Source organism: Mastacembelus armatus, chromosome 23 (assembly GCF_900324485.2).
Source record: "Mastacembelus armatus chromosome 23, fMasArm1.2, whole genome shotgun sequence".
NCBI lineage: Eukaryota > Metazoa > Chordata > Actinopteri > Synbranchiformes > Mastacembelidae > Mastacembelus > Mastacembelus armatus.
Window position 1 is genome coordinate 3,257,224 of NC_046655.1, and position 21,055 is coordinate 3,278,278.

Here is a 21,055-nt window from a genome sequence, read left to right on the forward strand (position 1 = left end):
TTGGATTTTCAGCAGCTGGTACACCTCGCCCCCTCCCCAGGCAGGGAGGAAGGAGGTGGGTAGAGGAAGAGGAGGGGTAAGGGAACAGGGAAGGGGGTGGGGAGTCCTGTCCTGAAAAACACAATCCCAGCCTTGGCTGTTTACTTCTCTTTGGCACGTCTGTGGCTGTTTCCATGGAGACGGGAGTAAAGATAGTTGGGATGTCTCAGAGATACAGTACGCCAATTGCTCGATGTGAGTTAAACAATGAGCAGGGAATGCAGGAAGTGGGAGCCGGCTCGTCATGATCTTAGCCTTATCCTGGCTGCCAGACCACAGCGGCTTTTAGCCACCGGCTGCTTTGTTTGGCATTTACTCTCCTTGGGAAATGACATCTAAAGCTACACTACGATAAAGTTAAAAAAAAACAAAAAAAAAAAACCCACTCTGCTTTCAGACTAAATAATAAAGTGCAGCCACAACAATTTCCTCTGACTAAATGCCTAAATGAGACACCTTCTGGTGTTAGATATGGCAGAGGTTACATATCAATTCTATATATTTCACCTGAACTATCAGCAATGATCATCTTTAGTTGTGCAGTCCAATACCTAGTTTTAATTATATATCAATAAAAGCTGATTGTATATCTCTAATCCAAATTAGATTTTTGAACAAGAGGTTTATCTCAGCACCTGGGTTTTATCTGTGCAGAATAAAACAAAATTTTGCGAATGTTATTACAATCTGATATTTACATCTGTAAAATACTAGTAGGTCAAAACTCAACTCTTTTTCAGTAATACAAAAATATCTGTGAAGGAGAAAACAGGCCAAATGAAGCAAAGAAAGAAACAATCAGTTAAAAGATAAATAGTTTATGTGAATCTCTCACATAGCATTTAGCTTTACTCTATACACATTGTTTTGACTGTGATATACAGTACGTTATTTTTTCTTTCTTTTTTTACAATTTGACATAATGTTTTTTTTTTTAGCATGCACTTTAGAATGCCAACAAAATGTTCCACAAATACAGACTCCAAACTAGAATTTTCCTCACAGTAAAACATACAAAACATGAACTTGGATCAAAAGCCTGACAGTTTGAGGACACGATGGAGAAGCACAGCATCAGACTACCATGACTTTTACAGGTAAGAGCATATGTACTCAACAGTAAGGACACAAAAATACATGTTCTGAATTCAGAAAAATAAACACCTTTTTTCCCAAGTTACAACGTCATCCTAAAAATACATAAAGAATGGAACCCCTTTGTCATCACAAAGAGTAAAGCAGCATGTGTACTACACAAGGAGGATTGTGGGTACAGGGTGACACTTGAACAGATAGCCAAAAGCTGTGCAGGTCGCAACCAACATGACACATAATTTGTGCCACCTGCCAGTCCTTTCTAGCAGCTTTCAAAGCTGCATTTTCACTGTTTGCCTCCCGTCTTCTTTTGTTAATGGGCTACTGAAATCACAGTGTGGATCGGTGCTTTTTGTTTTTGGGTGCTTATTGCAAATCAGATCTGATTGTTTGGGTACATGGGATTGCTACTGTGCAGATGTAGCCATTCTAGAAGTCCCACTTTATGAGTTGGTTAAATTCTGCTACACTTTCGCTCCAGTCCCGCGAGGGGAAAAGTTTGGAAGAATCAAGTTATGCAGTTTTTTAGCCACCAGGAGTTATGAGGAATAGTCTGGTAAGAATAATTTGGTACTGTATGTGAAAAGACATCTGCAGCACCAACACAGGGTAGTTGTCTGTTGAATGCACAGCAGGGGAGGGAGGGGACTTCTACAATGGCGACTGCATTACAAGGGGACTCTGTCTCAATCAAGTTTGTGCTAAAAACAAACTGACAGCATCAAGTCCGCTCATCGCTCTCCACTGACATGGCCTTTCAAACCGCAGACCTTACCCTGGAGTTTTAGAATACACACACATTAAACACACAGCAGAGCAAGTAAACTACTGAAAATTACCAAGGGAAACAAAAGCAGAGATGACCATAATGTCACATTTATTCTTAGCACATTTGTCTCCTATTCTGTATATACTGTATGTAATTTCATATATGAATACACTCCATTTTTCAAACACAAAGTGCCTCAACTGATACATGTTAATACACTTATTGCGAGGGAGGGATACCACAACAAGAAAAGTGATTGATGTTGAGTGTCATGGCGCAACTTAGCAACCAACCACTTTGTTACCTGACTCAGCATCAAAAGACAGATGTGTGACCCGAGCCGCTTTGCCCAGATGCACTGTGTTGCTGTCTTATTTACAGAAGCAGTATATGTACAGTAAATAGTCTTGTTTAAAGACACGTCCAGTTTGCTTTTCTCTCCTTATAATGCAGAGTTCCAAAATAGGAAAACAAAAATCAAAATCCGAAAATCCGAAAAATGATAAATGCTTATCAGAGTCCTCATAGGATTGAGGTGCTTTCCTGCTTGCTGATCCATGAGCTAAGGGGCTGTTAGTCAGTGGCTTCTATGTGCGTCCTCGTCCATACTGTCCCATAGGTGTGGCCTTATGGCTCCAAATGAGGTCCTCCCGTCGCTGCAATAGGTCCTCATACTGAAGATAGTCTTATCCCACCGTGATTCAAATAGGAAATGATTTGTCTAAATAATAATAATAAAATATAAACACATCTCTAAATATCAGAAATGCATCTGTCTGTTTTGAACATCATTTCAGAACACCTTGCCATTTCAATATATGCACAAAATGATAAGTACAAATCTGTGGTTCTCTTCAAGCATGAACTCAGAATTATAAAAGCTCTACTGTATATTGCAGTGGTTTAAGTGGGGGTGATTCAATAATTTGGTCTAACAGAAATGTTTGCGAGAGCTCTTCTTTTTAATTGTCTGACTTTTTGCCGTGCTATGTGTAAGATGCATCTAGCTGTGAGCCAGTTGCTAAGCAACCTTCTGCTACTGGTATAGACGCTCTGTAGGGATGGGTGAGGCACATTGCTGCATGGTTTGTCTTCTGTCCAACACCTGTTAACACTTGTTAAACTGTTTTTTGTGTAACAAAACTTTTCTGCTTTTGGAGTGTAAATCATGGACATTTTCACTAAATATTTTGGTACATGATACAAAATTTTGCTGTAATTACATGCCTTAGAATGAACGTGAGAGTGCTTGTCTGATTAAAATGCTACAAGTAGCACCTTTATTGGTGCCTTCAAGCACACGTCTGAAGGTGTCTGCACCTGTCACTGCAACCATATACAGATATCCCTTTTTAGGATTATTGAATAACCCCGTGTTTGGTGCCCACACACACAAAAACACAAATCATAAATCATGGCCAAGAGAGGGAGAGGGTTCTGCACTGCAATCTGACCCCTCACACCCGTCCGGGTTACCTTTCCACTACTGCGGTGCCTTCCCCCAAAGTCATTAAGATAGAACGCTGCTCTCTGCTTGTGTGAAACCAGTAAAGACAACCTCTTTGCAGTTATCTGTGAGTAAAACAACCAGAGACACCACAGCTTTGGTGGCACTCTATCGAAAGAAGTAATAACATAACATAAAAGATGAGGAGAAATAGCAGCAGACAAGCAAAAACCCACATGCAGAGAGAAACAAACGGCCAGCTTCTAATCTGTGCTCTGTGCTTCCTTGGTAGACTGTAGGTGAAGTCATTGGCAACACAAAGGTAAGTGCCCCCTTCCCCAAACACCATAATAACAACAAATTCAAACATACTAACTCTTTCCTTCTCCCCTTGACACATTGCTTGTAGATGATGGCTAAAGGATGACTACAGGATCAAAACAGGAGGTGGCCCAGCAGCAGGTGAAGACTGACAGTTGTGTGCTTGTGTAAGTCAAAACACAGTCCTGAAAGACAAATCCTCCATCCTGACACCCAACCCTCCCATCTCCATCCCAAAAATAAATCAGCAAAACAAAGTTAAAGTCACAGTCGTATGAGGTTAAAATGAAGTGACATCTCTCTCATTTCTTTTTTTGGAAGCACATCTTTTTTAAGGTATCTAAATATAGCAACATCTAATATCCCTGATTATTAATATGTCCTTTATTAAATGTTATGGCTGCTACTTCTGAAGCCTCCAGAGTTCTTTTATTGCAAGTCTGAAAGTATGACAATGTCAAACTAATGGGAACTCCAAGTGACAATGAAGGACTGACTAGTTGGTTAAGAATGTTAGCTAAGCACACGTACCTTCAAGAAAAAGGGGAAAGTGAGCAGTCGCTCAGGTTTTCCAATCCACTAACATTAGTCTCAGCTACACAGTTAAGTATTTATCCACTTGTCACAATATCTAGAACAGAGTTCAGATATAATACCAAAGAGATGTGGTTTGTTTGGGGATAGGATGTGCGTGGGTTTTAGGCCAAAGTGGCCCTGGGCTGGACGTCTCAGAGGATGGAGGGGATAGGGGAGCGAGAGCGCCGCAGCGGGCAGGGTGATCCATAGGGTGAGGTCACAGGAGACAACCTGAGGGCGTTACCGGCCATGCCCGCTATGTTGTTTAAGCTCCGGGATTTCTCATAGCCTTCAGATGAGGGGGCGACAGAGTGGTGGTGGTGGTAGTGGTGGTGGTAGTGGTAGTGCAGGAACAGGACATTAATACACACAGGCAGGCACGCAGGCAGGCAACGATCCAAGTCCGAGCCAGCCGAGTGAACCGAGACAAGACAGGAGACAGGAGTGAGACAGAGGAACAGTAACATACTGTACGGTGAGTGCATGCACAGCACATTTCCTGACAGTGACATTAGGGCAGCTTGGACTCCGAGATAGGCAAATGTTTTCACTGGAGCTGCTCTGGAGGGAGAAATAACCTCACTGGCTGAGAGGATGGAGCCACAGAACTGCATTCTTAAGTCATGCCAAGGCCTGAGATACATTAAATACAGAAACCTGAAACCCTATCTTATCAGAAATGATATATTGCCAATATGTCATTAACTAATATTACTGGACCATTCCATTACTTGTCATAAGGACTCTCAGACATGGCTGCAAATTCACAAAAACAACAACAGCTGCTTAATTTATTCTATTTAATCTGGAAACAACACCTTCACATCACAACACTGACAACATAATTACGAGTAGCTGAGCAGGAAAGCGTCTCCATTAGGTCACTAGTCTGAGTCATGCTATGACTCACAATTCATTCAGCAAAAATATTATTTCTGGTTCCACTTAAGAAAACACTACAAAGCTAAAAAGTCTAAAGTTAGGGCTGACCAACTTGGAATAATGTTTGATGAGGTGCGGTTTTCCCGTTCTGACCATTTCATCAGCATCACATGTTGCCACTGATAGACCTGCTTGAGATACATTTTATCATGACTGGTGAAACTAAACATGGTTGTTTTCCATTAAGACTAGCAGACCCCTGATAATGTGCTCAATAACATGACTCACTGCAGCAGCTGTAGAAAGGACTCACATAAGGCATTAAACTTGCTTTAGAATGAAGTGGAAAGTGGTTGTTCCAACTGATTATCTAAGCTCTCTGCAACGACTGCAGCCACATTTAGCAATATGTTAACATGTAAAAGGAACAGAAACCTATGAAAACATCATGGTACTCTCCTGATTCACACCATGTTGGCAAACAGATTGGAAAAGCCTCTCATTATTTAAACTGGGAAGCATTTACTATTTAAACATTCAAAGAGGTGAGAAAAAGATGCCTTAGCTCTCCGAAATTTGCCAAATCTCTAGCTTTGAATTATAACTAGGACCTTAACTTGTAACTGTAGTTTTTCCCCTACAGCTTGTAGTGACAAAGTGCTTGACATTAGCTGCACTCAAGATAGGCATACCTAACTACATAAAGCAATAGCTAAGATACTGGGTTTTCAAACATAATGAATGTTTTAGTTATTAATGAATGAAATAACTAAATGGCCTTTTTTTGCTCTTTGAAGTTGCCATTGAGCTAAAAATGCTCTCTGGCTCCACACTACAGGTAACCCTACAGAGCAGCTCCCCTTCTGAGAAATGCCCGTGTGATTAAAATTCCAGTCTGCCAGAGTGCAAACCCATTAGTCAAATAAAATATACCATTATTCTTAAACTTGGAAACGAGACAGATTTAGTAACATCATCATCTTATGGCATCATCATTAGTATTTTCTCTCACATGTAATTGTTGAAAGATTATAAATCTCGCTAATGTCTATGAAATGGTAATACACTCAGGAATGCTTGGATAAACTCATTTACATGGAGGAACGCAGTTCAAATATGTAACAATAACAGTGAGCCGAGTGTACACATTAAGACTGCTGACATGCACATTATGTGTTTTGTTTAAATCCAGGTGGTAGCCTGCCAAATACTGATGATGATGAGAATGATTAAAAACACCTCAATTATTAAGGCCTTAGTATTTGAATAGATTCACATTTTACAACTCAAACTATGCAGCATGTGATGCATGCTGGGAAATTAGCATTCAGTGACTTGGTGCAAAATAAACAAGCAAGCCAAAGCAGCCAGATCATTAATGGAGCATGCCAATCAGCTGGCGTAAACACTGATGAGGAACAGCTAATGGAAACGTGGCCTTGTTACCATACTGCATACGGCACTCATTTGTTTCACTGAGAGGATGGGGGTAAATTACACCTGGGTTGTTTCAGAACCAACCTAGCAGGCAGAACAAAGGACAGTCTGGGTCTTTGCCAGCAGGTAGCAGAGACTAGAAAGGACTTGTTGTTTTATGCATTAGTGTCAGTGTGGCAGCAAATGCAACCGCCCACTGGAGCAGCACACACGAAGACACAGCTGCTCAGCTGCCTACATTGAAGAAACAAGACTGCAAAGTGTGCTGCTGTGATGATGTGCTCCCTAGAGAATCAGGATCAAATGTCGTGTAGGTTACCTGCTAGATGATGTGGCTACTGAGACTGAACATCATCAACAGGTTCTTTGAGTTTTGTCCTACACTACATTTCAGAATAATGCTCCTCAAATATCCTGAATAAGGTACTATCCCAGAATTCCTCTCACATGATACCAATTTAAATGCACAACAAAATCTCAATTTACAAAGTGGCACTGTATTGGTAGAACTGATCTGCCTGCTACAGAGTGATTGCAGTTGCGCTGTGAGACTATAGAGCAACATTAAGAGCAGGAAACTTCAATAGCCACCTGGAGAGGCACTTAGCTAGAAGACAATTAGCCAAGGCTTTGCGCTTAACCACTGCAGTACAAATAAACACCATATTAAAGTATCAAGATGCTTACAACAAAGTGAAGGAATGAATCTAACAAACACACTCTAGGCCCTATGTGATGTCTACATGTTATTTTAACTGGTCAGTTTCTGTCCTACAAAGCTTTTGCTGCAATGGACACCCATCAAATCAGCTGCAGCATGACCTCGTTTCAGCTGTCTGCACTGTTCCACTTATATACTTTAGTTCCTGACCTTTTGTGCCTTTGAAATCACATGCTATTGCAACAAGGTCCTGTAATTCAGCAGATGAGAACTTCATGATAACCTTTAGCTTGGGTCAAAGTGCTTGGAAGGTCAAGCCCTTTCTGCATTTGACCTTTCCACTGCTGCCCCGCTAACGGACTAAAGGTGCTGTCAGAGAGGCAAATCATTTGAACAATCAACACCAAAATATGTCAATGATACCTCTCCTTGCAGACCATGTATACTGTTCCACATCTAGTCATAGCCTTATTTTGTACCAGCTACCTCCAGTCCTGACAGCCATCCTGCTACCAGGTCATAACAGAGAACAGAGATGTTACTGAGTAGCAGCCATGACGACGACTGCTTGCTGTCTGAAAGCACCTCAAGGCTCTAAAGAAACCTTACACATCTGTGTGAGCATCATATAAAAGATTAAATATGGGTGACACTGTATTAACTAGTAATTAGATCAGACTGTTATGTAGCAACACATTTTTGCCTGATACGATATTACAAATCAAGAAATTAAAATTTTTATGACTTGATGGGATTAAATTTGAATACCTCTAATTGTGAAATACCTGAAATATCTGCTAGTGTATCATCACCTTAGAGGCAGATAACACACCATGTAATTTATTTGGGAGCTGAAGATGGGCAATGAACCTGGCAACAGCCAAAAAAGTGAGACACAGGGTCAGAAATTTATTCAAGTGTTTCCAAGCAACAAGAAAACATGAATAAATTGTGAAGAAAGCAACAGTTCTGAGTCAGCTGCATGGACACTGTTGACCCTCAGAATTGCTAAAGAATTTGTGCTGTGTACCACAACAGCAGATCCACAGGTTACTGTACATTACCTTATCTGACTAGGCCTGAACAAACAGCCTTCCCCCCTCCAGGGATGTTGGTGTTCCAGTCACTAAGGATATGGATCAGCTGGTGAGGATTTTGACTAGTGGCTGTGTTTGAAGATCTCTTCTTAAAACAAACTGAGCTCTGACATCTTTAGGGTCAAACGTCATAAATACGAACTACTTCGATTTGATGTACATTTGATGTACATTTATGCTGAAAAAAAATAGTGGTCAAGAAGTGATGACTAACCAGTAGAGGATTAGTAAGGATTAATGCACAATAGCAAGCATGGATTTCATATTTAGTGCAATAGCAACTCTACTTTTTTGAAATGACATAATCATAATACATCTGTACTTTCAAATATGTTTCAAAGTTTAATGAATAACATTGTAAAGTTAAAATTTCCTCATGCAGTTACCTGTTTTTCGTATCCCTCCATCAGCAGTACAGGTGTAGTCACTAGCAGCAAGCAGGAAGCACGTCCCCCCGCTCCGTCGGTCCTGCTCCCTGGTGCTGGACCTTCGCATGGGGACCCTCTCCTCTGGAGACATGGTCAGGTCACTGCCCCCACTGCAGTCTGCTGACAGAACTGTAAAAAAGGCAATGGTAGTAATCATATGTCAGTAACAGAAAGTGTGAAGGAACATACTTGACATCCAGTACATCCATCCACAGGGGTCACCAGTCCATCACAGGGCCACATAGAGACAAACAACCTCACACACTCACACTCACTCCTATGGGCAATTTAGAGTCACCAATCAACCTGACATACAGGTTTTTGGACTGTGGGAGGAAACCAGAGTACCTGGAGAAAACCCACACAAGCACAGGGTGCTAACCACTCATCCCCCGTGCTGCCCCACATCCAATACAGCTTTAGTTAATTATTTTCAACTTAAATACTAAATAATTCAATAACATATAATATAGTTACTCTTCTCTCCTGTCCTCTTCAGCTTCATGGATTTTTTGTATTGGACTCTAAATGGATTTATTTTCTCTCGACTGTTGTAGTCTACTTTTAGTCTACTAGTACTTTTTACTTACAGTTACTACCAATTTAAAATGTCTTTATGATTTCTTCTGCTATATCTTATTGTACAGAAGCAATAAGTATGTATAATATTGATTAAAACCTATTAAATATAGATAGGTAAGCAGAGGAGACGAAAAGTGCATACACAGAAGAAACTTACAATCTGTAATTTAACCACACATCACATCTATATGTTCTATTTATGTTTGCAATAGCTAAATAACTATCAACTAATACTAAAATGTTAGCTCTGGGGAGGGGAGTTTTGGTTGTGTGGGTTTTGGGGTGCTAAGTGACTTCTAGTCACAGCAAACATCAAACAGCCTCCTGCACCAAATGTCAAAAAACTACCATGCAGCACAGCAGAGGGTCACAGGTCAGATGATGTGTGGTGCTAACATGGATGAGAAAACACAGTTTTCTCCTGAGCCATGAAGAGGTATCACAACATCATCGACAAGCCTTACTTGCAGGGCAGCTACATTCGCACTACTCAGAGGATAAGGAAACGTTTGGGTTTTTTTATGTTGTTCTCAGTAAACTTCATCTTCATGTAGACAGTAGACAGTACAGGTATATGGTACAGAGGAATAAGCTGTACCAGACTTTAGCCATAATGAACAGCAAGTGGTGAATGAAATGGGTTTTCAAATACAATGAATGAATAAAGTATAAAAATGATTGCCAAAATACAGCAATAATCACACAATAATGGAACTATTCTCTACACCCAACAGCACTCATTATCTTTAGTTACCTATAGTTTTTTAATAAAGTAAAATAAAGATTTAGTAATTTAATCCCTCAGTAAATCCTCATATACTACAAGTTAGCATGCCCTCTCATGCAACATAAACATTCTGCTTACTTGCAACATAAACATGAGGCATGTCTTGTCATGTCTTTCAAATGACCTCTAAGGAAAATCACACATGCTGCTAAACCAGATTGTTTCTGTTTGTGCATTCAGTTGAGGCATGAATCATTTTATACTTATTAAACATAATAAACAAACTGTGAGGAGCTCAGAGTGGGAACCTGCCCTCAGGAACATCTGCAGTACAAATTCAAGTCAGCACGAAGAACTCGACACAAATTTCCATCAATATTAGATGTGTCAGAATAAATTACTGACATGAGCCTAGAAGGAGAAACAGTCACCTATGGTGTGAACAGTAAATGGACACAAGGACTGAATTTTTATCAGCTTGAGCTATTTAACATTATCGTTACCATACCCCTATTCTCAATACCATTTGCACTGCCTTCCTTATTACTTGGGCAACCGGAGATTAAGGCTGAGGTGTGGCTGTTCGTATTTTCTCTCATTTGGGCTATGGCCTTGGTCTGACCATGTGGGCTTACCTGAGCGGTTCCTTTCTAGTACCCTGCTCCCTTTAACGTGGCACAGGTCACCTTGAGTACTGTTGCAGGTGGTATTTAGATCGGCTTTGCAGTAGGTGGGGGATCCTCCCTGCACCGCCTGAGGGATGTGTTTCTTCCTCTTCTTGGGCAGCTTCTGCTTGGCCATGGCCAGAGAGTAGTACATCCCAAAGTTATTGACGATAACTGGCACTGGCATGGCTATCGTCAGGACACCGGCTAAAGCACATAATGCGCCCACCACCATGCCTGACCAGGTCTCTGGATACATGTCACCATAGCCCAGTGTAGTCATGGTTACAACAGCCCACCAGAAGCCAATGGGGATGTTCTTGAACTTGGTGTGGTCGCTAGCAGTGGGGTCACCGGGTTTGGCGCCGATTCGTTCAGCGTAGTAAATCATGGTGGCAAAGATTAACACTCCCAATGCCAAAAATATAATAAGCAGCAGGAATTCATTGGTGCTGGCCCTTAATGTGTGGCCCAGCACCCTTAGCCCCACAAAATGACGTGTTAGCTTGAAGATACGGAGGATACGAACAAAGCGCACCACCCTGAGGAAACCCAACACATCCTTGGCAGCCTTTGAAGAAAGGCCACTCAACCCTACCTCCAAGTAGAAAGGCAGGATAGCCACGAAGTCGATGATGTTGAGCACACTCTTAACAAACTCCAACTTGACTGGACAGAAGGTCACACGCACCAGGAACTCGATGGTGAACCAGAAGACACAAACACCCTCCACATATGTGAGCGCAGGGTCAGTTTCAATCTCGTACTGAGGGCCTGAATCTGGCACACTGCTGTTCCGCATCAGCTCAGTCTTGTTGATGACTTTGTTGAAAGCTTCATGAGTCTCCAAGCAAAAGGTGGTGATAGAGACCAGGATGAAAAACAAAGATGCAAAGGCAATAAACTACGAGAGAAAACAGAAGAAGAGAAAAATCAATGTTACTATCAACCCATTCCTGACAATTCAGGTTATTTCCATGATGTTCTATTGGCATGCAGCAGTCATTAACAATTTACTCTTATTTTTATTCTTAAAAGGGAGATAAGTTTAATGAACTTGCAACAAATTAAATAGACTCCAGAGACAAAATCAATCTATTGATAATAATAACAAATAAACACATATTTCAGATATATCACACATATATCAGAATCAGCAGAAAACAGAAAAAAAGTATTGATTTTGTTCATTGCATGTTGTGCATTTTTGTAAATAGCTTACTGTTCCCTTGATTTTATTTTATTTTTTTTGGAGTCTTAAATGTGTCAAACTAAAAGTAATAAGAAAAAAGTGATGTCTGGAATTGAACTTATGACCACTTGTTGAAATCCTGATCCCCATGCCGAGAACCAGATGATTCAAGCCCATGAAACCAGGGAGGCAGGGATAGCAGGTATATTCCACTGTTCTTCAACCATCATCTTTAACACTTGTCTCTTAATATAGAACACAACACAGTGTTAAATTGGCTACAAATGAAAGTAATCTTTTCTCACTTGTCCCTCTGGTGTCTGGCCATTAGTGTATGAGAGCATAGTCAGGCAGAGACAGCAACACCAAGAAAGTCCTCTTAAGTGCTGTTTGTTAGCTTCTTCATTCTTATCTACTGCCAAGGTGAAAAAAAGAAACCGAAATGAGGATGCTGTATACTCAGCAGCTTTAGCCGAGGTAATTTGGGAGCAACAAGTCAATAGACTAGTTCATTTGTTAAAATGTTATTGGTAACAAGGGAAAACACAAGGGATGTGCACAAGAGTAGCAGTGGATTCTGTGGCACAAAGAAAAGGCAAAGTGTGTATGGAATCACCTGTCAGAGGCAGAGCCCACATTCAAATATTCAGCTGCTCAGGCTGAATTTGCAAACATTCACGACTTACTCTGAGAACTGGACGGAGCAGATTTCCACACATGCAGCCTATTATACTCCTTCTCCACCTTCCTCCCACAATCCATCCACTGGTGTGCTCTGCCTACTGAGCTCTAAAGAAGTCGTTTCACACCCTGCCTTGTTTTTGGATTGCATGACTCACACACTCAAAATATCATTGGCATTATTTGGGTCACCCTGCTCCTGAACTGTGTGTGCATTCACTCTGTTGCTGTTTATATATTCAAATATTATACATGTGTATAAGAAGCATGTGACACCTTCAGTTCGATAAGGATATTCAGCCTTCCTTAGTAGTTACTAAGCTCCGTTGGAGGCTTTGTTTAAAGTGCCTACAGGGTCGATTTTTCCTTTTAATCTACAAACTCGTTATGCAAGAATTCTGCTCATATCACTTAATTCTGACCTTATCTCTAACGCCCCCTTCTCTGTTTCTTTATCTCTGTCCCATTATTATTACGTTGGCTGAAATAAACAGCAGAAGTAGCTGAGCTATTTCCTCTAGCTGCTTGGATGCTGTGCCAGCTAATGACACCTGTGGTCTCGTGCTGGGCTTTAAGTTTGTTGCGTTCACGTCTTGCAGAGTGAAGATATATCATCTCCCTAGTGCAGCCTGTAACAGCTGACTCTCATCACATTAAACCAGCCAGACATCAAACGCATGTGCACACACATTACTCTAACATGCAGGTGCACACATTGATACCCTTATTTATACACACACACACACACACACACACACACAACCTCACAAGGTTATTTATGATAGACATCAAAAATGCAAAGGTGCTACTCTACCGTGTGATTTCAACAGGCACATGCTTCTCGACATCCTGATTTCCAGAACACACACTGTGCATGCTAAATAAGTCTTGTACTTTTAGAAATTGCTCTTTGAAGACAGCTTAGGGCAGATGTAGCACAGACAGCCCATCTCTGAACAATGCAGCTCTAATTTAGCCTGAGGATGTGCCCCATTTTTCTCCCATCTATTTTTATTATATTTAAAGCTTTTAGTGAGGGTTTCTCTCTCTCACACAGCTGATAACGGCCAAGATGGCTGCTAGAGGTCAAACCTGCGACCTTCATATCTGTCTTTCAACACAAAAAGCCACTTGTGTGTAGGTCTTCACGGTAAACTAGCATTAGATTAGTTAATTTCACTGACCAACCGGGGAAGGCACCACAATCTATTATTCACCCATGAAGATGAATGAAAAAGCTATTTTGGCCATGGCTACAAATACTGGCCAGACTGCTATTATGTTTGTTGTAGATATGAGGAGGATTTCCTGACAAGCGGACTGTAACACCATGTGAGTTTCACTTCATTATTTAGCCTGACATTGTGTTCATCTTAGCCGACACCACAGCAGGCCTATTGATTCACTGACAAAAATCAGACACATGGGAGAAAATTAAATTAAATTCCCAATTATTTTGCTGACCCCCAAACTTTGGAACATGGACGTTTTTTTAAAAATTAAACAGACACAGAGTGACAAATAGAATAAACATTCAAATACACAAAATATTTAACTGGAAGTTTACCACAAAATTTGTTGAGCATCTTCATGTTTCTTCATGACTGATTTGATTTCAGCATTTATTACCTACACTTTAGCACATCTCTAAAGGCAAAACTGGCATGTTTAACCCCAATTTGAGATTTGTACTTCTTCTGGCCAACATGTTATTATTGCAAACAGTAATGAACATTTCACTGTTTATGGGCAACCAGAAAGCCATTATATTTTATCATTACTGTTTAGTGTGACTGAAATATCTAGGGTCTTTTTTTCTGCCATTACAAGAAACCCTTTGCTGTTGTTCATTCTTACTCACTATAAACAACAACTGGCATAATGATTCACAGTAAACATGAGAAAATAAAACCTTTATTTGCCAGTGTCTGTTTTAGCATTATCTCATAGTGCCTGAGCTGAATGTTTTCATATCAGTGCAACACATCAAGCTCAGTCTCAGGCACTTGACACCCACAGGAAGTCTCCTCCAAGAAAGAATCAATCATAAACATGTTTCCTACCACACATTATCATCACAGCCATGCTGCCTTTTCTTTATTGAGCACAGTGATAGAACATGCATTGCAAAATTATAGAGAAAATGTAACATGGATGTAGGACACAATAAAACAAAATACAGCAGTTTTTATAGCTTCATTTTTAAATTCTGTGTATTTTTGATGTACTGTACAGAATGATGGAATCTGATTACTGACACAGTCCTGAAGGAGGGCTTCCTCATAATCATATCATTTTTCACAAGACATTTCTGTCACTCCCTGGAACACTGCCTGTTCACAGCCAGGGGAACAGACATGAGGAAAATGCCAGATCAAACAGCTCCAACATCTGCCTGGAGCAGCACAGACAGTGGAGCCAAGAAGCCTCAGGTTGTCAACACTAACTGATAGAACAGCATAGGTTTCACATAAGAACGCTAATGGAAAGGAAAATATGGGTGGTCGGTAGGTAACAGAGGAAGAGCAGCCTGTCAACAATCATTAGCCCCTGGCCTGTGATGGTTCCTGTATGCTTTATTTTCAACAAGCTACAGATTATGAATAGATATGAATACACAAAAATATGTTTTTTTAGAGTCTGGATGTTTTGATAATCTGGAAGCAAATGCAAAATGGAACCAACTGTCAGAAACCAATCCAGTCTAATAATCCCAATGTAAACATTAACATCATACAGACTGTTGGAAGAGAAATACTGTATGTGTCCAGCAGGTCAGAATCAAACCAGTTTCACCCTGGTTGTCTACCAGCAGTGGAGCTGGAGTCACTTTGTCTGTGACTGATTGAGCCATTTACCTGGACTTTTCCCACTCATATTTCCTTGTGAGTGATCAGTGTCATTTGATGATATTGTGATCATCTGTGTGTTGGTCTAAAAAGTCAGCTAACTCCTCAAATACAGGCTTTTCTGCCATCATCTCACTTTTCAGTTGAACCAAGATACCTCTTGTCTCCTGTAAGTACTTTCAACCACTATCAACCACTATCCATCCATCCATCCATCATCTATACCCACTTATTCCTTAACCAGGGTCACAGGGATCTGCTGGAGCCTATCCCAGCTCTCTTTGGGTGAAAGGCAGGGGTCCACCCTGGACAGGTCACCAGTCCATCACAGGGCCACATAGAGACAAACAACCTCACACACTCACACTCACTCCTATGGGCAATTTAGAGTCACCAATCAACCTGACATACATGTTTTTGGACTGTGGGAGGAAACCAGAGTACCTGGAGAAAACCCACACAAGTACAGGGAGAACATGCAAACTCCACACAGAAAGATCCCTGACGGGTTGCGAACCCAGGTCATTCTTGCTGTGAGGCAACAGTGCTAACCACTAAGGCACCGTGCTGCTAACCACCACTATAGTAAGGGAAATTAACCATAATGCTGGAAAGTCATTGTGTTTTGACCGATATTTGTCAGATTTAATTTTAAATATAACCATACCAATATTTAAATATACCATGGTAAATCCTGGTAGCTGTGGCACTCACTCAGCAAGCTAAAAACAGAACGACCCTCGTGGGTCACACAATTTTCTGTACATCCTTTCATCTGTTGGCACGACAACAGTTTGGATTGGTGAGCCTTGGCATCCTCCCACTGAAAAATCCCCCCCACACATGCATCTAGGCAGCCCACCGCTCTACTAGGTTCTGTAACAGAAACCACTCTGCAGGCTCAGCCAATCAGAGGGCTTGCTGTCCCCACCCCTTGGGTCTGCCACCATCTGTTTAGCACTATGAGTGGAAGCTGTGCACTCTGATCCTGGGCTGAGACCACCATCCACTGCCATGCTGCTTAGGCCCTCTGTAACCCACTGTGACATCATCAAGCTAAGGGGACCCCGGAGGTGCTAACGACAACAACAACAACAAAACATATATGCGTGCACACACACACACACACACACACACAGACACATACCCATCTTCACATGACATAATTAAACTGGTGGGGTTTGGGGACTGGTATGTGGTTTGCCTTCTGTTTCTGTTTGATTGCCCAGTTATAATTTCAATCAGGATTTTGGGCTTTTTCACTGTGTACACATACGAAGTCTGCATACGTGTTACACTGCACGTCCACATGAAAACAGCTATTACTGTTTGGTAGGTAAGGAAAGCATGGAATAGTGTGTGGAGGGTAAACCCAGCTGACGGTGAATGTATAAGTGATGCTGATGAGTCCTTATCTTTTTCGGCATATTATCACAGTTTTGTAAATGCGTCTATATAAAGAGCCTTTTAAGGCAAATAGCAATGTAATCATTCTTAATGCACAGATGGATTATTTATATTGCTAGAGGTCACAGTTTGCCCTTCTTTTAAATGACAACAACATGATGGGATATAAATATATGTGCAGTGATAAGGGTGCACACAGTCAGAGCTAACACCCCTCCCAGCTCTCTCACTGATCAGCTCCTGCTGGAAGCAGACACCCTGGGGCAGGGATATATCTCTGTCTGTTGCTCTCAGTAGTGTTGTGTCTCTTCAAAGCAACTCCCCCTTATCTCCACATCACCAACGACCTGTTACTCACAACACACCAGAATGACACTGATCTCCTGCTTAATGACAGGAGCATCTCTCTCTCCTCCTCCCTCGCCCTAATGCTGACTGGTAACCAATGAACCAGGGCTTGCAAACAAAACTTAAATAGACTCCTCAGTTGACTGTGCATTGAATTCAGTCAATTTGCCGTAATTTGGATAAGGCTAAAGTAAGAACAGGGCTGAAGATGTAGCTCACAGCAGACTAATTAATATCATATCAACACAGTAAATCCTGTTCATCCCTCATTGGTGCTGTTTTATCTGAGCAAGATGAAGGACCAGAACAAAGGACAACATTCAGTAATATACAATTTCACTCTGTCTAGTGTAAATTACAGTCAACTGTATACAACAGGTTTGTGTTACATGTCCAGAGTAATAAAGTGTCAATTTATAGCATATAAAGCAGGAATAATGTTGTTTTTTTAAACACTACATAAAACATCTACATTCTTGGAACCATACACATTCAACAAGCACATAGGAAAATACTATTGTCTCCACCATTAGTAGCATCAGTACATTAGAATACAGAGCCAGCAAGACACGCTGGATTGTAACCCTGTAAATCTAAACGTCACAAATGGAAATGCTACTGCATTTTTGCTGTTTCACTAACTCAGTCTTGGAAAATGCGGAACCAGACACAATGTGGCACAACTCGGAAGTCGATAACTGTACTTTTTGTTTTTCATGTCTGCCAACTGGACAAATCTCTTATTCACTTCTTTGACCTTTTTCGTGTGAATGAAGGAGAATGTGGCTGATGAGTCCTCATGTTTATGCTGCTGAACTAATTGTAATTCACCCTAGCAAGGACAATCTGCTAAATATGTCTGTAGGTTATGTGTGAAGACTAAAGAAAACTCCAGAACCAGGACCATGTCCATAAAGGTGAAGAACAAAGAGTATATAGTATCTTTATATATCCTGAAATCCAAGTTCTCTCTGTTTGAGTAAAACTCATCTGTAAAGTGCAGGTTTGAAATCTTGGACCTCCTAACATGTCCCTTGGGGTCAAGAGCCTTTCGATGACTGTCTTCTTAAAAGTCAAGGCCATTAGCTATACACACATCCAGTATATCTGCTTAAACATGCTGTGTGATAACTGAGCCAGCTTGTAGGAGGAGGACGGTGCATGCTGGGAAACAGTCTTGATGTCTGTATTTGCAAGTTCTGTCACATCAAGCTCCCCATTCTAAAATTAAAGTGTGGTTAAATCAACATTATGCTGTGTAGTTAGCTGAATGGCTCATTTAAACACCATCGTAGCACATACATAATTAAACCACCAAGTAATTGATTTCCATCTCAGCCTTATTCTATAGAGACGAGGCTGGATGAGATTTCTCTTATTAAATAAAACGGGATAAAAATACAGCCAGAGCCCAGGAGGACAGTGATGAGTCCCAGGGAATATCAGAGACAGGGAAGGCTACTAATAAATTGTCCCACATTACAACAAAGTCCCCAAACAAAAGGATGTTTTTGTTGTACAGAGGGCTGCAGTTTCAGGGCTGCCGCCATGGTAACGGTACCTTTTCTTTCTTTTTTTTTTTTTTTTGACAGCTCAAGATGGTGAATTGTAATTCTGAGGAGAGAGATGATGATGAGGGAAGAGAAAAGGGAGGCAGGGGAGACAGCAGGGGGGGAAATGAATGGTTGTTCTCTTTGGCAGGGAAAAGGGTTTCCCCTCTTTCTTACTCCCTCTCTCCCTTTTGCTGAATATGATAAAAGAATGAGCTGTTTTTATGTTTTTAGTATAGACAGATGACAAAACGAGCAGGGCTTCCTGTCACTCAGTCAGCTAAAAGAATGGGTTTCAGTACATTGTTTTTGTCGCTCATTTAGAATGAACAACTCACGAAGGACGAAGCTAAGTGGGCGTCACCATGAATAGATCCCTGACTCCCAACCAGAAAAAGAACAAAAACACACAAATCTTTCACACATGACAGGAGGATCTGCTATTCCTCTCGTCCTCTCCACCATCATCTCCCATATTTCCTGCTCGTCCTCGTTATGCAGCTCGCCGTGACATGACAGCTAGCTCACTCAGGGAAACCCTTCTAAACCTGTAGCTTGATGCTGGAGCTAAAAATAGCCTGTCAAAAATTTCCAGGCGTTAATTTGAATAATTCATTGTCACTTTAAGTAAGCGAAGAGAGCGTGTTAGAGGGAAGGGTGGGGTGCTGAAGTACAGGCAGACAAATCCCAGCCAGCCACAGTTAGGCAGGGACTTGAAGGATCCAGAGAAAGGCAGATTAAAAACTGTGCACTCCATTTTCCATTCTCTAATGCTAAATATAATGGATAAGATTAATTTACCTTTTATGAGTGTAACTGCAGAAGTACTGGATCAATATGGTTTGTAATACATCCCACATAGAGTACAGTCTATAATATACATAATACTACACATAGGCAGACTCACCATATTTTTAAATGAAAATTGGTGTATCTGTGTTATTTTTATAACACCTACAGTATTGGAAGATAAAGAACATGGATCAGCCTGTTGGGCACTAAGTCCTGGTCATGATTGCTTTAAAGGGGGCTTTGGTGTTGATTATGTTCACTAGCAACATTTTTTAAGGACCATTATAGTATGTGGGAAAATAGAGTTCAGTTTTTCTGAAGCTTGGCCCATTTTACTGAATGCATTAAAAATCAACATATCTCCAGCTCCAGTGCTTTGGTTTTGACCATATTCCTTCTCTCTCCAATCTTTGGGAAGTGCAACGCTTTTAAAAGCAAGGGACCAGTTCTATATGATCCTCAGCTTTTTGTGAGCCCAGACTCAACTAGTACAACTGAGAACAGTGGATCACCTGTATGAGCTTTGCTCCAAATCATTGTCTGAAAGGAAATATTTGTTATTTAGCTGGAAACAAGTTCCTGAAAGCTTTTTAATTTTCTGATCTAAAAGGCCTGATTGGAAAATAGGAACAACTGCAGTCATCAGTATACATCCAGAGGCACATCCATGTTAATAATAATAATTATAGTAATTATTAGCCAGGGTTATAGGAAGTGAAGTCCTGGTGTGAGCAAAGATTTGTGCAACACATATGAACAAACATGCCTGTATAACAACAGTTTTCTGTCAACACCTCCTCCCTGTATAGTGTCTTGTAGAAATCAAAGAATTTAAGACAAAGCATAAAGTGAGCAGCAGGCAGACAGCATGTGAGTGCATATCACTGCATCACTGAAAATAAAACAAAAGCTTTTTTCAACCTCTCAGACAAAAATAGTCCTGCCTGAAGATCGCAGAGAGACTGTAGTACTAAATATAACCAACACGCCTCTCTCTCCCTCTGCCTCGCTCTTTTCGTCTCTTCATCTGCCCACCAGTATTTCAGCACGTTGCACATAGATCAGATCTGTCATTAACTCATGAATACTGTTTATATGAGCTTGTCTACAGTATAGCAGCATAAGTATTAGCGATGGCTGAATGGATATAGTCATTGAGACTCCATCTATGAACAGTGCACCACCAATTTGTAACAATTATAAGACACTATGCAAATACAGCTGAATATACCTATAAATGAAATGCAGTTCAGAAGATCTAAAGCTTTTATATTCTTTTTATTTATTTTCCAATTAGTTAGAAAGCCGTAAATTGGCTTTTGGTTTATTTTTATCAATTAATTTGTTTGCAGTTTCCTTTATTTCTTACAGGACAGTAGAGAAAGACAGGAAATGTGGGAAGGAGAGCAAGGGAAGAGATGCGGTACAAGACAACTGGTCCAGGAGTTGAACCAACGTCACTGCATTCAGGGTTCGAGTGCACTAACCACTACACAACACGCAGCACCCG

At 40.8% G+C, this 21,055-nt stretch overlaps 1 protein-coding gene across 5 annotated transcripts in view; it reads right to left on the bottom strand.

The window, feature by feature from the left end:
- Positions 1-854: 854 nt before the first annotated feature.
- Positions 855-21,055, bottom strand: part of kcnc2 (potassium voltage-gated channel, Shaw-related subfamily, member 2) — a 61,864-nt gene continuing 41,663 nt past the window's right edge. The window contains exons 2-5 of one of the 5 annotated variants that reach the window (XM_026326627.1): positions 10,697-11,630; positions 8,711-8,881; positions 3,380-3,475; positions 856-2,624 (exon numbers count right to left, since the gene is read on the bottom strand). In XM_026326627.1, coding sequence (XP_026182412.1) covers positions 3,414-3,475; positions 8,711-8,881; positions 10,697-11,630 — 1,167 coding nt within the window. In that variant the 3' untranslated portion in view covers positions 856-2,624; positions 3,380-3,413. Of the gene's footprint in view, positions 4,537-8,710; positions 8,882-10,696; positions 11,631-21,055 lie in introns of all 5 variants that reach the window. The other 4 variants (XR_003296879.1, XM_026326625.1, XM_026326626.1 and 1 more) reach the window with 4 other exon arrangements.